The sequence below is a fragment of the Procambarus clarkii genome, chromosome 49 (genome assembly GCF_040958095.1).
Source record: "Procambarus clarkii isolate CNS0578487 chromosome 49, FALCON_Pclarkii_2.0, whole genome shotgun sequence".
NCBI classification, from domain to species: Eukaryota; Metazoa; Arthropoda; class Malacostraca; order Decapoda; family Cambaridae; genus Procambarus; species Procambarus clarkii.
In genome coordinates this window covers 20,923,543-20,944,945 of record NC_091198.1, presented here as the reverse complement: position 1 = coordinate 20,944,945, position 21,403 = coordinate 20,923,543, and the positions used below count along the sequence as shown (strand labels likewise).

At 44.2% G+C, this 21,403-nt stretch overlaps 1 protein-coding gene across 4 annotated transcripts in view; it reads left to right on the top strand.

The window, feature by feature from the left end:
* Positions 1 to 19,494, top strand: part of LOC123763141 (leucine zipper putative tumor suppressor 3) — a 281,718-nt gene extending 262,224 nt beyond the window's left edge. For 3 of the 4 annotated variants that reach the window (XM_069303131.1, XM_045750093.2, XM_045750096.2), the window contains 5 exons: positions 8,221 to 8,437; positions 10,333 to 11,261; positions 11,497 to 11,628; positions 15,818 to 15,971; positions 17,139 to 19,494. In XM_069303131.1, coding sequence (XP_069159232.1) covers positions 8,221 to 8,437; positions 10,333 to 11,261; positions 11,497 to 11,628; positions 15,818 to 15,971; positions 17,139 to 17,704 — 1,998 coding nt within the window. In that variant the 3' untranslated portion in view covers positions 17,705 to 19,494. The remainder of the gene's footprint in view (positions 1 to 8,220; positions 8,438 to 10,332; positions 11,262 to 11,496; positions 11,629 to 15,817; positions 15,972 to 17,138) is intronic. The other variant, XM_045750095.2, reaches the window with a different exon arrangement.
* The last annotated feature ends 1,909 nt before the right edge of the window (positions 19,495 to 21,403 follow it).

Below are 21,403 nucleotides of genomic sequence, written 5' to 3'. Positions count from 1 at the left end.
GAGGCCTCCTGGGGTAAGTGGTCTAGTCAATCAGGCTGTTGGACGCGGCTGTAATTTGTACACAGTATATTACTAAAGCATAAATAATCATCATTGAGTTTCTTAATATTAATAGCCCAACTTGCTTTTAAACTAGCCCAAAAAGTCGCAAGTAGCGAAATTACAAATTTGGGAGCTCTGAAAAGTAGCCCAATTCGCTACTTGTAGCCCAATCTGGCACCCCTGGCCGCGGGCCGAGCCGGCCCAGAACGACAACGTTACCAACACGACGAGTCACTCCCAACTTGCCCCCTTCACATAACACAAGCTCAAAACCCAAATATTACTTCTAATTCATATACAATACCTAAGCATATACAATATACAACCTTCTCCACGGGAGAATACATATCAAAACTCAAGATATACAAGAATATATGACGATATATACTAAACCACACAAAGAAGTCATTTCTATACACACCTGGCAACACTGGCTGGAGACGGTGACTTAGATCACAGTATATCCGCTTGTCATACCTCAAATATATAAATCTCCATAATACTATATACACTATATGATAATACTTCTATCATGTCCTATATGACACTTAAATACTTAGTAATGGTACTTGTATGAAACCCCACCTTAAGCTGCTGTTATGAACTAGTGTATTACCTGTAAGCCATTACTGAGACAAGAGTAATGGTAATATTTGGCTAATCAACTATTTTACTATACACTTTGACCGCATCATACACCAGCCATAATATGATAATACTGGTGTATGGGTGGTCATAACGGGGGGGTGGTGTGGGTGTGGGGGGTTGTGTGGGTGTGGGGGTGGTGTGGGTGTGGGGGGGTGGTGTGGGTGTGGGAGGGTTGTGTGGGTGTGGGGGGTTGTGTGGGTGTGGGGGGTGGTGTGGGTATGGGGGTTGGGTGGGTGTGGAGGTTGTGTGGGTATGGGTGGTGTGGGTGTGAGGGGGATTGTGAGGTCTAAAAATAGTGTTATCCCACACCCACATGTACAGTAGTAGTTTAATATAATGAATATTATATTATTATAATATAATGATAATATTCGTTTAAAATATAAACAAATATTAGTAGTTTAATATAATGACTTGCCATTTTTCTCTTACATTTACACTTAAAACTGTTGTGAACTGCGGAACTTTGGACCGGAACTTTGGAACTTTCTTCAGGCGGGGTTCCGCGCCGGCGCTACGCACTGGTCAGCCAGTCTGTGGGAGCGCCAGTCAACCCGTCCTACTACATAGAACGTCGCTTTTCGCACGTATGCGTTACATAAGGCCAAAAATTGTCGCACTAGAAAATGAAAGCGGCTGGCGAAAGTGACGTACTGTTCCGTTTTCTGTTTTGGGTCCTCTGGTAGGTTAGGATAAGGGCACTTTACATTGACCGTTTTCTTGACATTGAGGAACCTTAGAAGCTGAACCCTTAGCTTCAATCCCCGATCGTCCCAAGTTTTTTCTACCACAGACGTGGCCAGACATTTACAATGCTAACCAGCATGCGGGAGCCGGTCGGCTGAGCAGACAGCACACTGGACTTGTGATCCTGTGGTCCAGGGTTCGATCCCGGGCGCCGGAGAGACACAATGGGCAGAGTTTTTTTCACCCTATGCCCCCTGTTACCTAGCAGTAAAATAGGTACCTGGGTGTTAGTCAGCTGTCACGGGCTGCTTCCTGGGGGTGGAGGCCTGGTCGAGGACCGGGCCGCAGGGACACTAAAGCCCCGAAATCATCTCAAGATAACCTCAAGATAGCATATATACATTTTCTTCTGTCCTCCATGGACAGGGTGAGAGATGTGTTAAACATATAGTTCAGGGATTTATTGAACAATCAACCACAGGAGGTGATTGTAGTGCTTTTAAAATGCTAATCTAACCTACAGACATAAATACGCAGATTTACGTCTGTCCTACATAAACCGTCCACAAGTGGTTGGCCACCATTCCTTTCCCCCCGTCCCACCCCAAATCCTTATCCTGACCCCTTTCCAGTATTATATAATCGTGATGGCTTGGCGCTTTATCCTGATAGTTCCCATTCTCGAAACACTTCTGTCCAAGTTTGTGTTGTGTCTCTGGTGTTGTGTGGGCGTGGGTGTAGTGTGGGTGGTGTGGGTGTAGTGTGGGCGTGGGTGTAGGTGGTAGGTGGTGTGGGTGTAGTGTGGGCGTGGGTGTAGGTGGTAGGTGGTGTGGGTGTAGTGTGGGCGTGGGTGTAAGTGGTGTGGGCGTGGGTGTAGTGTGGGTGTAGATGGTGTGGGTGTAGTGTGGGTGTAGGTGGTGTGGGTGTGGGCGTGGGTGTAAGTGGTGTGGGCGTGGGTGTAGTGTGGGTGTAGGTGGTGTGGGCGTGATCAACAGTCACCACACAACAGTTCCTGTCACCAGTGACATCAGTGACGGAGCGTGGGCCGGGTAGCGCCATTCTGACGCCAGGCTCCCGCCACGCCCCCGTCATGACCCCTAGGCTCAGCTAGACTCCGCTAGGCTCCTCTAGGCTCCTCTAGGCTCCGCTAGGCTCCGCTAGGCTTCGCTAGACTCCGCTAGGCTCCGCTAGGCTTCGTTAGACTCCACTAGGCTCCTCTAGGCTCCGCTAGGCTTCGCTAGACTCCGCTAGGCTCCGCTAGGCTTCGTTAGACTCCACTAGGCTTCGCTAGGCTCCGCTAGGCTCAGCTAGGCTCCACTAGGCTCCACTAGACTCCACTAGACTCCACTAGGCTCCACTACCCACACTCCCCATATCCCACGCAAATTCTGGCCCCAACTGACAATAAAGGGCAGAGATCCGGCCGGCTCTCCCACCCCGTAAGACACGCAGCTGCTCTACCTAACCTGACACGTGTGAGCCCGTGCAACCCACCTAACCCGTCGAGGCAGATGCACAGAAAACAATATTGCGGTTACCTTGAGATGATTCCGGGGCTTAGCGTCCCCGCGGTCCGGTCGTCGACCAGGCCTGGTTGCTGGACTGGTCAACCAGGCTGTTGGACGCGGCTGCTCGCAGCCTGACGTATGAGTCACAGCCTGGTTGATCAGGTATCCTTTGGAGGTGTTTGTCAAGTTCTCTCTTGAACACTGTGAGGGGCCGGCCAGTTATGTCTCTTATGTGTAGTGGAAGCGTGTTGAACAGTCTCGGGCCTCTGATGTTGATAGTTCTCTCTTGAACACTGTGAGGGGTCGGCCAGTTATGCCCCTTATGTGTAGTGGAAGCGTGTTGAACAGTCTCGGGCCTCTGATGTTGATAGTTCTCTCTTGAACACTGTGAGGGGTCGGCCAGTTATGTCCCTTATGTGTAGTGGAAGCGTGTTGAACAGTCTCGGGCCTCTGATGTTGATAGTTCTCTCTTGAACACTGTGAGGGGTCGGCCAGTTATGTCCCTTATGTGTAGTGGAAGCGTGTTGAACAGTCTCGGGCCTCTGATGTTAGAGTTCTCTCTCAGAGTACCTGTTGCACCTCTGCTCTTCAACGGGGGTATTCTGCACTTCCTGCCATGCCTCCTGGTCTCGTGTGATGTTATTTCTGTGTTCAGGTTTGGGACCAGCCCCTCTAATACTTTCCACGTGTTAATTATTATGTCTCGTCATAATAATTCGCCTCGTGATTCTCTAGTAGAATTCCACTGTAGCTCAGGCAAGCTGTGTACTCCCTGAACCCTTGGTGGAGTGTGGGAGGGGAGGGGGGGTAGGGCAGACCTGGGGCAATTAGGGGGGAACTGGAGCGATGTGGGGAAACTGGGAGGTGTGTGGGGGGGGGACTGGGAAACTGGGACAGAGAGAGGCTCCCGCCCACACCCAACGTCACCAACTGATATTGTAAACCCAGGTAGAGCCCTTACCTGTGTAGAGTAGGAGTGGGTGGGTGTAGACGGGGTTACTGTAGTGCAGTGTGAGGTGTAGGTCGGACATGTGTGGTGGAGGCTGGCTGTATATATATTGATGGTGTACATCCACAACCCCTTTTTCGAGGCTAACCATAGTAGCCCGTGCTACTTGCCCCGCTCCTGTGCCAGGTAAGTAACGGGCTCGCCATAGCCCGTGCTGCTTGGAACTTGTTCCGAGTAGCTGAATCTATAACAACAACAATCCACAGCCTTGAGCTACACCCAAGCCTTGGGTGTAGACGAGGCTGCTCATTCAGCCCGTTCTCTCGATTTGCTAACCTCACCGGAAACGTATGCACCCAAGCCACCCACCTAACTTAACCAACCCCGGCATAGAAAACGTGAGATGTTTGCGAACAGCGAAATTTGTATAACGCGTTGCATTTGGTTATCATAACGTGCCGTAACGCTGTATAACTTGAGAGAAGCGAGTGACTGACACGTAACATTGTCTCAGACCAGACTGGAGGTGCAGAGTTGGTTGGTTGAGCCCCTGAAGCTTAAGCAACATTTCTGATGGAGAAATATGGTGCAACACAGGGAGGAGCTGGAGACCCTTGACACGTCTAGACTTGTATATTTTTGTTGTATTTTAAGATTGCGTGTGGCATACTGGTGCCTGATCCTTGGACCAGAGGCTGCGCCAAGCTTGCATGACTGCAAGGCTCTTGCGGAGAATATGAGGACGAGGAGCTGGGATATGAGGACAAGGAGCTGGGATATTAGGATGGGGAGCTGGGATATTAGGATGGGGAGCTGGGATATTAGGATGGGGAGCTGGGATATGAGGACGGGGTGCTGGGATATGAGGACGGGGAGCTGGGATATGTGGGGAGGGGGAGGGTGGGGGGTGGACTGTGTACAATCGGTTTCGCCTGCAGTCATTCTTCACTCGTTCTTATATATTTAAACCTGTGTATCTAATTGTTTACGACATCTTATTCATCTACTCCTGATCTGGAGCTTACCTGGTTGATGGGGTTCTGGGAGTTCTTCTACTCCCCAAGCCCGGCCCGAGGCCAGGCTTGACTTGTGAGAGTTTGGTCCACCAGGCTGTTGCTTGGAGCGGCCCGCAGGCCCACATACCCACCACAGCCCGGTTGGTCCGGAACTTCTTTTAGAAAACAATCTAGTTTCATCTTGAAGATGTCCACGGTTGTTCCTGCAATATTTCTTATGCTCGCTGGGAGGATGTTGAACAACCGCGGACCTCTGATGTTTATACAGTGTTCTCTGATTGTGCCTATGGCACAATGTATTTCGTTTAAGCTCTTCATTTTTCCGTAACTCGGTAACTGGAATTGATCACTGTTGAGCATCATGATATTTTCCGCTGCCTAATCAGTCTTCATCAATATCAGTCTACAGTTGTTCAGCATCTCCCATGTAAGTCATGTTCCTGATGCTCTTTGTGTCGTCAGCAAAATATGACACAAAGCTGTGATTAGTATTGTTGTTCATATCTGATGGAGAATGCGACACAGCAGAGGTGTAAGGACTGTGCTCTGCTCTACAGAACTTTTACTCTGCTGGGACTTTATTTTGTTTGATTGGCTGTTACCCTTTGGAGGCTGTTTGACAGGAAGTTGAATATCTATTGCCCTACTTTACCCGTTTTTCCTATTATCTCATTTTATGTGCTATCACTCCATGATCACACTTATCAAATGCTTTTGCAAAGACAGTGTATTACACTGTCTATATTGTATTGTTCTTCCACTGCATTAGTGATTTATTATTATTAACATCTTTATTGACAAAATTAATTACAATTTTGCCTAATCTGAGGATTTTGATAGTCTTATTAAATTGAGGATAATGCTAGTATTCACTGTCACGCAGGACAAAGGGTCATACATAAGACAATAGGGAATACAGAGAACATATACGGCACGCATAGACGAGATAAAACACCTAAATTATTGGGATCGTCTCAAAGCTCTCCAAATGTACTCTCTAGAAAGGAGACGAGAGAGATACCAAATAATATACACATGGAAAATACTGGAGGGTCAGGTCCCAAATCTACACAGTAAAATAACAACATACTGGAGTGAACGATATGGAAGAAAATGCAAGATTGAACCAGTGAAGAGCAGAGGTGCCATAGGCACAATCAGAGAGCACTGTATAAACATCAGGGGTCCGCGGTTGTTCAACGTCCTCCCAGCGAGCATAAGAAGTATTGCCGGAACAACCGTGGACATCTTCAAGAGAAAACTGGACGGTTTTCTAAGAGAAGTTCCGGATCAACCGGGCTGTGGTGGGTACGTGGCCCTGCGGGCCGCTCCAAGCAACAGCCTGGTGGACCAAACTCTCACAAGTCGAGCCTGGCCTCGGGCCGGGCTTGGGGAGTAGAAGAACTCCCAGAACCCCATCAACCAGGTATCAACCAGGTCTAAACTGTAGGCTGAAGCACATATATATCATGGTTACAATCAATGTTTTAATGTGTGGATATGTGAAAACAACTTTCTATTGTGCACTGCCACACAAGGGCTGGGATGGGTTCATAAGTGATACAGCTTAGAATATAAATAAAAATTGTTCTTCATTCTTTAAAATGGACAAGCAAATTTTGGGTAAATTGTTAGGATGTCGTCCAGAACACCGAGTCAATGAAATAGTTACACAGTTGGTGGTACAATAGGCCAGGAGGTCTAAAGTCCTTTTAGTGATGTTGTCATATTGGTTAAGTGCAAAAGACATGACCTTCCCGCTCCAAATTCATGTTGTCCTGGGCTGTGAAGGTCACTGTTCTCCATGACACTGGAGACCTGACTTGTGATCACTCATTCAAGAGCTGTTATTGTGTGTGTGTGATGTTAATGTGACTGATCTACTGATGAGTAGTGTTCAGTCAGGGGTCTGATCCCTCACTTATCTTAGTGAGGGATCAGACTTAGGGTCTTCACCTTTCTCGTTGTTTATCGGAGGTCTTAAACATACCTTCATAGTGATCTTTTAGTGTTTCACTAATTTGCTTGTGCTCTGTGTACGAACCTTCACTTGTAAGTATCAGTCCAGTGCTGGTGGAAGTTTCGTACATGTGAAGAAATATTTTTTAGATTTTTCTTTTACCTTCTGTGGCGTTGTGTTCCGACTTAATTTCTTCAGTGTAGTATGATTGCTTCAGCTTCTGCGTGTTTCTTTAATTTCTTTGTTTAAAATCATTTTCCTGGACCATTGTCAGGTCAGTACACAGGCCACCACCATCACCACCACCACCACCACCACCACCACCACCACCACACCAGGACCACCACCATCACCACCAGGACCAGACGTCCACGACGTCTGGTGGTCACCATCACACCACCATTATTGACCTGAATGGTGGTGTGGGGGGGGGGTGTTGGTGGTGGTGTGAGGAGGGAGGCCGGTGTTGGGCTACTCGTGCACACCCACGCTTTACACCCATTCCCAGACCCACGCCCCCATACCCATTCCCAAACCCACGCCTCATACCCATTCCCAAACCCACGCCTCATACCCATTCCTCGTGACGCACCCTAGACGCCTAGAGTGTCTAGACCCATCCCCCATGACCCACACCCATTCCCACGCCCTGAGCGCCACACTGAGAGTGGAGTCTGTATGTGTGTCGAGTGGCGGCGGTGATGTCCGCGCCAACCTGATCCCTACCAAGTGGGTAGATATGACCCCGTGTAGGTGTGTGTGTGTTGATGTGCGCTACAGTGGCAGCCAATGGGAACACGCTCACACACCCCCATACGCCACGCTGCGCATACGCAAGCTCTCGCCAGCTTACATACCGCATGCTTAAGTCGTCATGGTGCACACGAGCATGGCAGCGAAGCACAGTCCCATCAGATAACAAATAGAATCAAGAGTCACATTTTCGCGAGCGTCCGAGGGGTGGGTGCCGGCGTGGGACCGCAGGGCCAGACGTTAGGGCCGCAGGTTATTGCCCGAAACGCTGGGCGTATTAGCGGCCGTAAGGCATTGTTTGTACTGGCTCTTGCTAGACATGTGACATTATGTTTGTAATTCATCATGTATGTATGTCTACTTTTACCTGAATAAGAATTTGATTTGAGGTCGTACCTCCTATTATCAGTTCGATACCTCCACGAGGCATTACCTTCCTTACCTTCCTTATTAGTTTTACTTTCCAGCAAGATCTTACTTTCCAGCAAGATCTTACTTTCCAGCAAGATCTTATCTTCCCAGCAATATTTGAGTCATTAAATATATATATTTTTACAGACAGTATTGAAAGTCACATTTTATAAAGAAAATGAAGCTGTCAAATGTATTGAGAAATATTGTTAGTGTTGCTAATATTGTTGTGTGTGTGTGTGACAGGGCAAGGTGGTGATCCGGCCCATCGCCTTCAAGCCTGTGGCGTCGACGGGGGTGCACGGGGGCGTCTCCCCCCAGTCTGGATGTGGGGTCAACCTCGGGGCGTCAACGGTGGGCGTGATGGTGAGCACGCCCACGGGAACCACGCCGCCCTCACGCCCAGACCCACGCTACACCTCCACGCCCACGCTGGCCAGGGGCGGCATGCACCACTATGGTAGTAAGTATTAACCTGCTTGATGGGGTTCTGGGAGTTCTTCTACTCCCCAAGCCCGGCCTGAGGCCAGGCTCGACTTGTGAGAGTTTGGTCCACCAGGCTGTTGCTTGGAGCGGCCCGCAGGCCCCACATACCCACCACAGCCCGGTTGGTCCGGCACTCCTTGGAAAAATTAAATACTATTAGGGTACACCAGTCGTATAGTTAACCAGGAGCGGGGAGAGTGGTGAGTGGGTTTGGACACTGGGGGAGATGTCAGCATTACTTAAGTCACCAGAGGTGCCCCACTACATAACCCAGGGAGCCAGGCACTGGGTGAAAGTGTTAGGCCAGGGGGCACTACCATCACACACAAGACTTCTGTGTGATCACTCTTGGGTGATCAGGAGTCCAAAGTTTTATGGAGAACAATGACCTCCACAACCCAGGTCAACGCGGTTTTAGAGCGGGAAGGTCATGCCTTTCACAGTTACTCAACCAGAATGACAACATCACAGAAGCGTTAGAAGACACACAAATTGCAAGTGGAATACACGGACTTTGCAAGGCCACTGGAACCGTCTCAGAGCTCTCAAAATGTTCTCTCTGGAAAGGAGACGAGAAAGGTATCAATAACACATACAAGGAAGATACTGGAGGGCCAGGTCCCTGAGTTGTACAGTAGAATAACAACATTCTGGAGCCAAAGGTGCGGAAGGAAATGCAGAATAGAACCAGTGAGGAGTAGAGGTGCCATAGACACAACCAGAGAACACTGAACACCAGAGGTCCACAGCTGTTCAACACCCTCCCAGCAAGCATTAGAAATATTGCTGGTACAAAGGTGGATGTATTCAAGAGGCACTTAGACAGGTTCTTGCAAGAAGTGCCGGACCAACCAGGCTGTAGTGGGTATGTGGGCCTGCGGGCCGTTCCAAGCAACAGCCTGTTAGACCAAGTTATCACAAGTCGCTGGGGAGTAGAAAAATTCCCAGAACCCCATCCAATTACTAGGTAATGTGTTAGGAGAAAGTGCCAAGCCGCTCCAGGTATGAATATATAACACTTTGAAATTATTAAATAAGAAATGCCAAGAATTGACGAGTAGGCCAATTGTAGTGTATCTTACTCCTTATGTTTTTTTTCTTAATCTTGACATTAACAAATAATTTGGGGTAATATATGAATTTAAAGTTTATGTCCAAATTTTGAGAAAAATACAGACACAGTCTGCTTAGTTGATGGTCAGATGCACCGAGATGGTTAGTTAGTAGTAACTTCTCTCTCTCCAACACTGGTATGGTTGTGTTAACTTATCTCTCTCCAACACTGGTATGGTTGAGTTGTGTTAACTTATCTCTCTCCAACACTGGTATGGTTGAGTTAGTAACTTATCTCTCTCCAACACAGGTATGGTTGAGTTAGTAGTAACTTATTTCTCTCCAACACTGGTATGGTTGAGTTAGTAGTAACTTATCTCTCTCCAACACTGGTATGATTGAGTTGTGTTAACTTATCTCCAACACTGGTATGGTTGAGTTGTGGTAACTTATCTCTCTCCAACACTGATATGGTTGAGTTAACTTATCTCTCTCCAACACAGGTATGGTTGAGTTAGTAGTAACTTATTTCTCTCCAACACTGGTATGGTTGAGTTAGTAGTAACTTATCTCTCTCCAACACAGGTATGGTTGAGTTAATAGTAACTTATCTCTCTCCAACACAGGTATGGTTGAGTTAGTAGCAACTTATCTCCAACACTGGTATGGTTGAGTTAGTAGTAACTTATATCTCTCCAACACAGGTATGGTTGAGTTAGTAGTAACTTATCTCTCTCCAATACAGGTATGGTTAAGTTAATAGTAACTTATCTCTTCAACACTGGTATAGTTGTGTTAACTTATCTCTCTCCAACACAGGCATGGGGGACCTGAAGACAATGAGCCACAACAGCTACTCTCTGGACCGGCGAGTGCTGGCAACTCCCGTGTCAGCAAGAGGCTACTACGACCATCACAACAACGACAACAACAACAAATACAACAGCCTGACTAAGCTTCACAATAGCAAAAACACCTCCATGAACAACAAGAACAACCACAACAGCAGCAACAGCAACAGCAGCAGCAACAAGAGTCCGCCCTCCTACCCACCACCCCCGCCTCGACCACCATCCCACCAGTCAACCTGCAGCAACATCGAGGACGGTCTCCCTCACCATCGGCTCCCTCAAGATAACAGACTCTCCAGCAATTACGATAACTCTTACGATAACAGACTAACTAGCACGTACGACAACGGAGCCATGTACACACGCGTCAACGGGTACTCAAACAGTGACCTCCCTCGCTACGACAGCCTCAAAAATTTATCGAGTGACTCTGGCCACTCGTACGGTCACCACCATCACCACCACCACCACCATCACCAGCCTGTGACCAACGGTCTCCAGCAGCGGATGGGCGGCTCCGTCACCAACCTTACTCGCATCAGCAACGCTCAACACTGCGGATCTGTCCAGGGACTTGACCGCTCCGGTTCAAACATCGGCTTGGACAGATCCGCCTCAGTGACCGGGTCCAATCTAGACAGATCGGGTTCGGTCAGCGGTTCAAATCTCGGGTTGGACAGATCAATGTCCGTCACGGGCTCCAACTTGGGTCTGGACCGCACGATATGCGGGTCAGTGGCCGGGTCTATCAGCGAACTGACGCTGGACGAGCACCACCAGACGCCCTCGCCCTCAGACTCCGGAGTGGCGGAGCTGGAGGCCATGCTGAAGGAGAAGGACTCGGAGATCAACACCCTACGAGAGACAATGGAGCAGAACGAGCAGGTGATATTCAAGGTAGGACATAGATAAAGCGGGAGGGACCTAAAAGCTATTCTCAGGGAAGCCTTTAAAATATCTCCACAAATCACTTTGCCATTAATATCTGGGGAGATGATCATTTTTGTAAACAAACCCACTAATTACCCCGTAAATAATTGAGTTAGTCGAGTTAGGTCAGATTACATATATGTGAGAATTGGGTTAGTTAATTGGCCAGGTGGAGACTAACAGGTGTGTGTGATCGCTTCAGGTATACGAAGAGAAGGAGAAGACGTGGGAGCGGGAGCTGAAGAAGATTAGGGACTTGTACGACTCCCGTTTGAAGGGAGCCCAGCAGAAGGCCCTCAAGGTGGAGCAGTCTCTCACCACACAGACCTATCAGGTGAGTCTTCGCTGGCATCCTGTCCCTCGAGGAGCAGCCTTACACGTGTGCAGGGACCCGTCCTCTTATAGGTGTGCAGGGACCCGTTCTCTTACAGGAGTGCTCATACTCCGCCCAAGTAAAACAGAAACAAGCAACACTTAGTGGGCCAGCCAGAGGCTTAGGGCCCGCGCAGGAATATCCCTGCAAAAAAAACAAAAAAACAGAGGCACCCACCACTTACCTCACCGCGGGACCCAAGAGCTGAAGCTCAACTCCCGTAAGCACAACTAGGTGAGTACACAGGTCACTTGGTAAGAACCAGCTGGGCAGGGTTAGTCTAGTTCCTTTATTATGCACCCCATACCCATCCTGTGGCACGAAGACCCCCCCCCCATCCCCAGATCTGGAGTATCAGCTACTGGTACTGGCTCTATGGAGCCACCACTTATGGGCCATTCATGCCCGTGCCACCTCTTGGGTGGCTTGATCTTTATCAGTCAATCGATCATCCTGTGGACGGTAGTGGAAAGGGTTACAGTCTCACATAATGGGCTCGGGGACTGAACCCTAAAATTCATTTAGCTAAGCAAGTTTCAGTCTTGATGAGCTAGTTACAAAATTACAAAGGGGATTAAAGAGGTTGGAGAGGCACAGGTGAAGGGAAAATTTAGAAATGGGGAAATACAGTGAGTTATGATAGCGGGCGGACTGTCCACCTTGCTGAAAACTGTATATTGATACATGCATCAACAATGGGTGCCAGGCCGACCCCCCGTAGTCTGTAAATGATGCAGGGTACACACGAGAGGACCTGTAGTGCCACAAGTGACATGTTTATCCTGCACACCGCCCCTCACCACCGAGCACCGCTGGTAACCTTACAAGCACCTCACATTTACTACCTTCAGGGTCGGTGTTAGCACTGTATCGTGGTCATGGTTGGGGTGAGGGGGGGGGGGGGTGGACACACTGCTAGTGCAGTTGTGGTTGGTTTGGAGGGAAGGGGACAAAGTCCACCTCTCGTCACTCACTGGTAGGGGGGAGGGGTCACTAGTAGGGGGAGGGATCACTGGTAGGGGAGGGGTCATAGGCAGAAGGGAGGGGGTCACTGGTAGAGGTCACTGGTGGGAAGATGAGTCCCAGCGGGTCATGGTGGATGGTGTTGGGTTACGAGCCTACAGGAAGTGCTGGCCACAGCCTTACGGGAGGATATATATATATGGGCAGTTCAAATCCTTCACATTGCCATTTATAATTAACCAAAACTATTTCTTTATAGTTGATACACATTTGCCACATTGTGTAAACTGATCTACAGAATGATGTTCGTTTTGGACACAAGAAACAGAAAGCTTCCCACCTCAGCCAGCATTCTTATTGCCTTCCCTTCATCATTCTAGTGAACATTTAGAACCAGTTTCATGGTTTTAGTTTACCCGAAGGCACAACCTAAGACTACCTCTCAACTTCAACTTAAAGCTTACACAGAAGAAAGCTTGATTTAGAAAAACGTAGTTGTGCTTATGGGGGTTGAGCTTTGCCTCTTTGGTCCCGCCTCTCAACCGTCAATAAACAGGTGTACAGGTTCCTGAGCCTACTGGGCTCTGTCATATCTACATTTGAAACTGTGTATGGAGTCAGCCTCCACCACATCACTGCCCAATGCATTCCATTTACTAACTACTCTTGAGATTGAAAATGTTCTTTCTAACGTCCCCATACACTGTGGGAACCTTACACAGCGTGTTTCAACCAGTGGCCCGTGAAGGGTCCTCTGCTGTGCCATGGGAGCTTGAGGTAAGGTTAAAAATAATGAGAAATATGAACATTTTAAAAAATCAATATTTTGAAAAAACATGATCACTATTATTTAAAAACTAAGTGTTATTCAACTCTTGGTTGAGTGTGGCGGGAGTTGAAGAAGGTTGAATCCCTGACCTCCTGTAGGAGCTGTTACTTTACCAGCACGTGTGGGGGTCCTGATACTTTACCAGCACATGTGTGGGCCCTATTACTTTACAATCATGTGGGGGCCCCTGTTACTTTACGATCATGTGGGGGCCCCTGTTACTTTACGATCATGTGTGGGTCCTGTTACTTTACCAGCACGTGTGGGGGTCCTGTTACTTTCCCAGTGATAACCCTGAGAATCCCAGTAATGACATCATCCTGCAGTTGCCCAGGAAAGGAAGCATCTGTTTAGAACTGGGCATTGCAATGTGGACTCTTGGAGTTGACGTGTTATTCAAATTTTGTTGAACTTTCTTTTTTTTTACTAACATGATAAATGTTGATATGCAGGCGACGAGTCACGTGATTGGGGAGTCGGTCGGCCGAGCGGACAGCACGCTGGACTTGTGATCCTGTGGTCCTGGGTTCGATCCCAGGCGCCGGCGAGAAACAATTGGCAGTTTCTTTCACCCTATGCCCCTGTTACCTAGCAGTAAAATAGGTACCTGGGTGTTAGTCAGCTGTCACAGGCTGCTTCCTGGGGGGTGGAGGCCTGGTTGAGGACCGGGCCACGGAGACACTAAAAAGCCCCGAAATCATCTCAAGATGACCTCAAGATGTCCATATACTGTAATGATCAAACCACACACCAAAAAATTAATAAATGACATTTCGGTCCGTCTCGGACCATTATCAAGCTGGGCAGCTTGTACAAGGGAGGTCGTAAAGCTTTGGCAACAAATTATATACCAGTTGCACTAACATCACGCATAATAAAAGTTTTTGAAAAAGTGATGAGGAATAAAATTTCCAGTTTTATGGAAAAACACTCAACCACTACGATAAAATCACAGAAGCCTTAGAAGAAAAGCAAAATGCAGATGTTGTATACACAGACTTTGCAAAGGCATTCGACAAATGTGACCATGGAGTGATAGCCCATAAAATTAGATCATTAGGAATAATGGGTAAAGTGGGGCATTGTATTTTCAACTTTCTGTCAAACAATACAGTGTGACAGTCAATCAAGTAAGATCAAGCCCAAGTGCAGTGAAAAGCTCTGTACCCCAGGGCACAGTCCTTACACCACTGCTATTTTTCATTCTTATCTCGGATATAGACAAAAATACTAATCACAGCTTCGTATCATCCTTTTGTGTTCTGTTCTGTCGAACAGAACACAAAGAGTAACAGTCAATCAAATCAAATCAAGTCCAAGCGCAGTTAAAAGCTCTGTACCTCAAGGTACAGTCCTTGCACCACTGCTGTTCCTTATTCTCATATCAGATATAGATAAAAATACAAGTCACAGCTTCGTGTCATCCTTTGCAGATGACACAAAACTCAGCATGAAAATACCTTTGCTGAAGACATGGAAAAATTACAAGCAGATATCAACAAAGTTTTCGATTGGGCAGTAGAAAATAACATGATGTTTAACAGTGATAAATTCCAGGTACTCAGGTATGGCAAAAATTAATATCTGAAACATAATACAGGGTATATTGTTACCAAGCTGTTACCTGTTACCAAGCAGTAAATAGGTATCTGGGAGTTAGTCAGCTGTCACAGGCTGCTTCCTGAGGGGGGGGGAGGCCTGATCGAGGACCGGGCCGCGGGGACACTAAGCCCCGAAATCATCTCAAGATAACCAAGAATGAATCTGCCAGTCATGAGCACTACTGTACCTCTAAACACAGTGGAACGAGAGCCAAGATATACACCTCATCATTAGTGACTTTCAAATTATCAATGATTTAATTTTTGACCAAATGGCATGAGACTGTACCTAGAATTTTGTAAAACCTGTATTACTTTTATTCACAGTTTCTAGAAGACAAAGTGGATGCTATTGCATGGTTGCATATGTAACTTGCATCCCATGTAGGACAAGTCCTGTAAAATGAAGATACAGTACAGTACAATGGTTACTGAAACTTGCTAGTTTTTTTTCTTTAAGCTCTGTTACCCTAATGTAGATTTGGTTAACAGCAGTGTTGCTTACTTTAGCTTTTTAATAATAAAATAAAGAATTGATCACCATTAATTACTTCAAGTATTTTCAGCTTAGGGGATGATAATTACCATCATCTTGATTATTATCTCAATTGCAGCATGATCTCTCATTCTTGGTTATTGTCCTTTTGTTTTTATCCAGTTAATATTTCTAATTTTCTTTCTATTTTGTCTCTAGAGAAAATATGAAAGGCAAATTAGGTCAACATTTTTCTTAGGCTAAAGCACTCTCGCCCAACAGCTGCAGCAGGAGCGGCGAAAGCTGATGGCTGAACTGGAGGAGGCCCGTCGTGAACGAGACGGTCAGCAGAGCCAGGTGGAGCAGCTGAGACGAGAACTGAGTTCACTCCGCACTCAGCTGGAGGAAACAGAGTGGAGCCTTTGCCAGAAATCAGGTACTTATTGTTGTCAGATTTTGATTGTGGATTTCATTGAATTTAACAAATTGAAGTTCAAGATAAAGTTATATGTACTGTATATCAGTTTTCAATAAAGTAGATGCAGCTAGCCAACAAGATAATATGTTATGCAGTTTTCTTAATACTGTATTTTTGTATTGGTTAAACAAACATTACATGAATGTTTAATGTTCATTCAGATGTGAGATGTTGGTGTAGCATGAACAGGAGAATTCAAGACATTGAAAATCAAGCAGTAAAAATGGACAGTTGAGATATTTTTGGAACAGTATTACAATAAAAGGAATAAAAATATAATGAAAAAATGTGGAGTGCAAAAAGTTAGTAAATTGTAATATTAGGGCCGAGTTGATTTGAATGGTACTAGTATTATCAATTTGATTTATAACAACAGTGGTGATGAGAATGTATCAACTGAATTTAAAGTATGAGGAGGAAAACTAAGATGATCTTGGACAGAAATAGTACTGACCTTGTATAAGCGATGAAGTAGAGGTTCAGCCCGTCCTCTCGAGGTTTCCCAACATCAAGAAAATGGTCAATTTGAAGTGTCCTCTCCTAACCTACCAGAGGACCCAAACAGAAAATGGGACAGTATGTCAACTTTGCAAGACGCTCCCATTTTCTAGTATGGCAATTTTTGGCCTTGTGTAACGCATACGAGTGAAAAGCGACTTTCTTTGTAGGATGACAGGTTGGGAGCTTAACAGTGAATAGCACCTGAGAAGTGGGAGAGAATAAGAATAAATTTAATCAGCTTCTTAAAGGATAGCGAGTGACTTTATTTTTGTAATGGCAACTTGTGGGAATGCTTCAGTGTCTAGTTGTACCCTGCATTAAGTCATGGGAATGTTGCTATTTTGCATTAGTGTGCTGGTTCTGCAATTTCGAAGTATGCATAATATTGCAAAGGGTTCGGAGTATTTTTCAGAACTATAATCTTTTCCTATTATTCCTTATAACAGTTTCATCTGGGCTAATGCCTTCCAATTCACGAGTTAAAAAATAGGGGTAGTAATGATGATGACAATTCATTTAGTTCCTCAATTGTTTTTATTTTGTGCATAAATTGCAAGCATTTTGTCCACATTTTGCTTAAAAACATGAAACCGAGTTGGTTTTAATCTGAGTTTGTTTTTACAGGTGAAATTTCTTTGTTGAAGACTCAACTCAAAGATTCTCAAGGTGACCAAACAACACGAGGACATGAGCTGCTTCACTTGCGTGCCCAGGTTCGTCAATACCAAACTGAGGTTGAAAGACGTCGTGCAGAGATTAATTCCCTACACGATTTGATGGGACAGCAGCGTCGAGAATCTGGTGACCTCCGTTTGCAGCTAGACCAGGCACAACAGCAACAGTCACAAGCACGAGCACATGACCAAGATCTTGGCCTTCAAATGGACAAATTAAAGTCAGAGGTTGAAATAATGAAGAGGGAAAGTGATCTGCAAAGACAACAGTTTGAGGAAGAGCGTTTAAGGTGGACAGAGGAAAAAGAACGAGTCATACGTTACCAGAAACAACTGCACCACAACTATGTTGCCATGTTTGGCCGTAACCGACAATTAGAAGAGGAGGTGGCAAGACTGACAGGAGTGCCCCTGCCTCCCACAAAGAATCTCAGTCCACCAAAACTACCTGCAGTGTATGCAGATATCAGAGATGCTCCTTCACTGCCTCAAATTTCTAGTGAATCTCGGTGCTGACGTGGGCCTTTGTAAAATGTGGCTATCATGGTATACTGGTCATGTGTACAGTAATACAAAAGTTTGAAATTGTACAGTTTTAGGATAATACCTCAGTGTTAAAGAAAGGATGTGTAAATTCAGTAAAAAAGGATGGAGGAACTGGATTATGTTGCAGATAACTGCTGAAATCAGAACAGATTTATATACTGTACTGCAGGCTATATTCACTGTTTGTTGATGCAGTGCTTAAGAAATGGTTAATTGTCTTTAAAGATGAAAAATAAGTGCTTGTGGGTTGCTTAATATTTTTTATCCTCTGTGAAATGATATTGCATTTTAACTAAATTTTGAACCTACTGTATATGATAATGGGGAACCATGTAGGTATATACAGAACTTGCATCAGTATAGTTCTTGAGTGAAATGCTAACCAGAGGTCTTCAGAAACAGCAAGAAGTTATTTCCATCATACTCTGTCTACTTTATCAAGATGCCTCAGGATGTGTGTGTGTATCAGGTCTTGTAAATTCTTCTTTATATATATATATATATATACATATATATTTTTGTCTTCTGCCAAATTATGGCAATTAAATAAACCAGATTTTCCTCTATTTTATTTTGAAGTATACATATAGCTTGGTCAAAACTCTTAATTAAGTTCTGTTGTATGATGAACTTTCTTTAGGATGACCCCATGTAAATTTTTTTGTACAGAAATCTTTAAAATGAATATTAGAACTATTAAGCTAGGAATATGCAGTTTTAGTTTCTAGCCAAAGGTTATGTTTAGTTTGAATGTTACTTCTCTACATTAAGAAAATATAGTTAATTTTTATCATACAATACCTTCAGTCATGTCTATCCGGTTTTTGTTTTAGTGTAATTCCAATACTAAATGATTTGTTATTTATTATATATGAAAAATAGTGTACCATAACTTAATGGGCCTTTTAGGGGTTAGATACTTCTTTAAAGGTAAATATATTTAGTTTGCATTTTAGTCTGAAGTTCCTTCATTAGTCATACAAGAGTTTAGAAAAAGTTCATTACTTGGCAAGTTGACAAAGATTGAGTAATCTTATGCCTAAACATCAAGTTGCTAATGATTTCTTATTTTAGACAAAGATAAATTAAGCAGTATTTGTTGCCATGCCAGTTTTTATCAGATGAATATTAATATTTTATTACTTTCCATGTCTCAATGTTTTAAGTGTTTTGAAATGTTCCTTAAATGTGTCTTTATTGTACCTAAACATTGAAACTCGCCACTACTGGATAAGTCATCCTTTATTATTTCTCATATACATCAGCCAGGGTTGAATATACACTATCAGTCAGGCTGATTTATAAATTGGCCAGAGAGAAATTTCTTGTCATTACTATTTTTCACTTGAGTGTTTTCCAGTCCATTTCAAAGTGTTGCATTTGCTGTACGTGTGAGTATATTGTAACCTCAAGGATTATCCAAGTTACTGGAGGACAATTTTTAAATCATGTCCATAGTGAACCAGATTAAATTTGGTAGTTTCACACATTTCATAAACAAGAATGTATTTTTCCTGGATTATCTAATGTACCTTAATGTGAAGCCTCACCCACATGTTCAACAATATTGGTAGCCTGGCTAGGACATTCTATAACTTTTAAAAGGTATATACAGTATAATATTTTATTGGGTGTATTGTCTCCAGGTTTTGTTTAACATGGAAAATCTGTACATCAAAAGCTTCTCCACTCTCTCAGCTGAACATACTCTAAATCTGAAAGAAGTGTGAAGGAGTTAGCACAAATAAATGAGAAATATAGTACTGGTTTGATATTCTTCATTGTATTTCAAGCTAAGGAAAATTTTAATGCCCACACATTATGAGGGATTTAGTAACATACTTGACCAAGCACTAACATGGGCAAAATCAAGTACTATTGAGTTCTTCCAACCCTCTATTTTATCAAGACATTATACTTGCCTGAGGATGTAAACACGTAAGATCACCTGTAACAGTGTCTGCATCTTTAGTCAAGTATAAGTACTCTGCTCCAACAAAATAAGAAAGTTGGAGCAATACATTGGCAAATTTAACTTTGGGAGGGGGGGGGGGCAATTCAGTACTTAGCCAGGTATGTTAGTAAACACCACCTCTGTAATTCTGTGTCACATTTTGATTCACTTCATTTTCATCTTACATGTGACATGCAAGCATGTCATTAGAAATCACAATGAACAAAACCCCTAGTAATTATCCTCATATATAAAATGCCTGATGCATCGTCCAAACTATTAATTGAGCAGATGAAAAACTACAAAAAACTATTGAAAATTGAAAACCTACAAAACCTGGTAATGATTATCCTCTTCCTCTTGAGACTTCAACCTTAAAATTTGAGGTGGAAGGTGATAAAAGAGATAATAGTATTATACTAGAATAAATGTCAGGAAGCAGCATACATCAATAACACTTTGTGACAAGTATGCATTGAACTAATAGTGTGATAAAACTAGAGGGAAAATATTCTTAACTTTATATTCACAAATGAGGACCAAATAAGTCCCAACCTCAAATACGACATTCGGTTAAATTTTAATGAGGGGGTAAAAACAAATGCCTACACTGTCCAAAACATGTGCAACAGAAAGGGGGAGGGGGTATTTAATATAAAGAAACAGGGCACCGACTAATAAAAAAACGAAAAGTAATGAACTATTCAGTATTTGCTGGGAACTTCAAACAACAACATAGTGCATCGAGACACTAAATGCAGAAGCATACAAAATCTGAAGACAAGTCACAATAACGTGGCTGAAGATATCATGACCAAACCACACACCAGAAGATGAAGAGAAAAAGTTTTGGTCCATCCTGGACCATTATCATATTAGACTTGATAATGGTCCAGGACGGACCGAAACGTCGTCGTCTCTTCATCTTCTGGTGTATGGTTTGGTTATCGTACAAAATCTCCATAGTGTGCCCCTCTGAGAAAGATAAGAAAAAGGTATAACAGCAATAAACCACAGAGGACTATATAGTAGAAAAAAGGTTACATAAATACTGAAGTGGCCACTAATATCCAAACAAGGGGAAACCAAACACAGAAAAATTTGAGTAAAAATTTACACACCTGTACTAAAATATATTAAAAAATAGGTATTCATTTTAATGATGAAATGAGCAAAATACTATAATAATATGGATACAGGTTAAACAGTGCAATAGGCACAATGAAAATCTTTCATAAACATGGCCCACACAGAAAGTCATGTAATGTTTTTTATCCTGTGTGAAATGGTACTGCATTTTAACTAAGTTGTTGTTTGTTGGACCTTACAACAAACCCCACACTCTCTGAAATGAAAAAGGCAACATGTCCATGCTCTCAGCTTCTAGGCCAGATAAAGAAATGCAAAATACCATTTGCATGGGCACTGAGTATAGAGAAAAAACCTGGAGACAAGTGACATTCCTCAGACTCAAGAAACTACTCATTGCCCTACTACATAAGGGAGGTGTAATGCACTGAAAAAATGCATACGAGTCTTAATATTCCACATCTTTAAGGCTTTCGACATGGTGCTAAGAAGGCACCTTGAAAGTTATGGAATGAATAAGTAATACATCCCAGGTCAACACTGTATTAGAGTAGGAAGATCTTGTCTTTTGCAACCAATGGACAATTAAGACAAAAATATTGAAGCAAACCAAAATGCAGATTTTG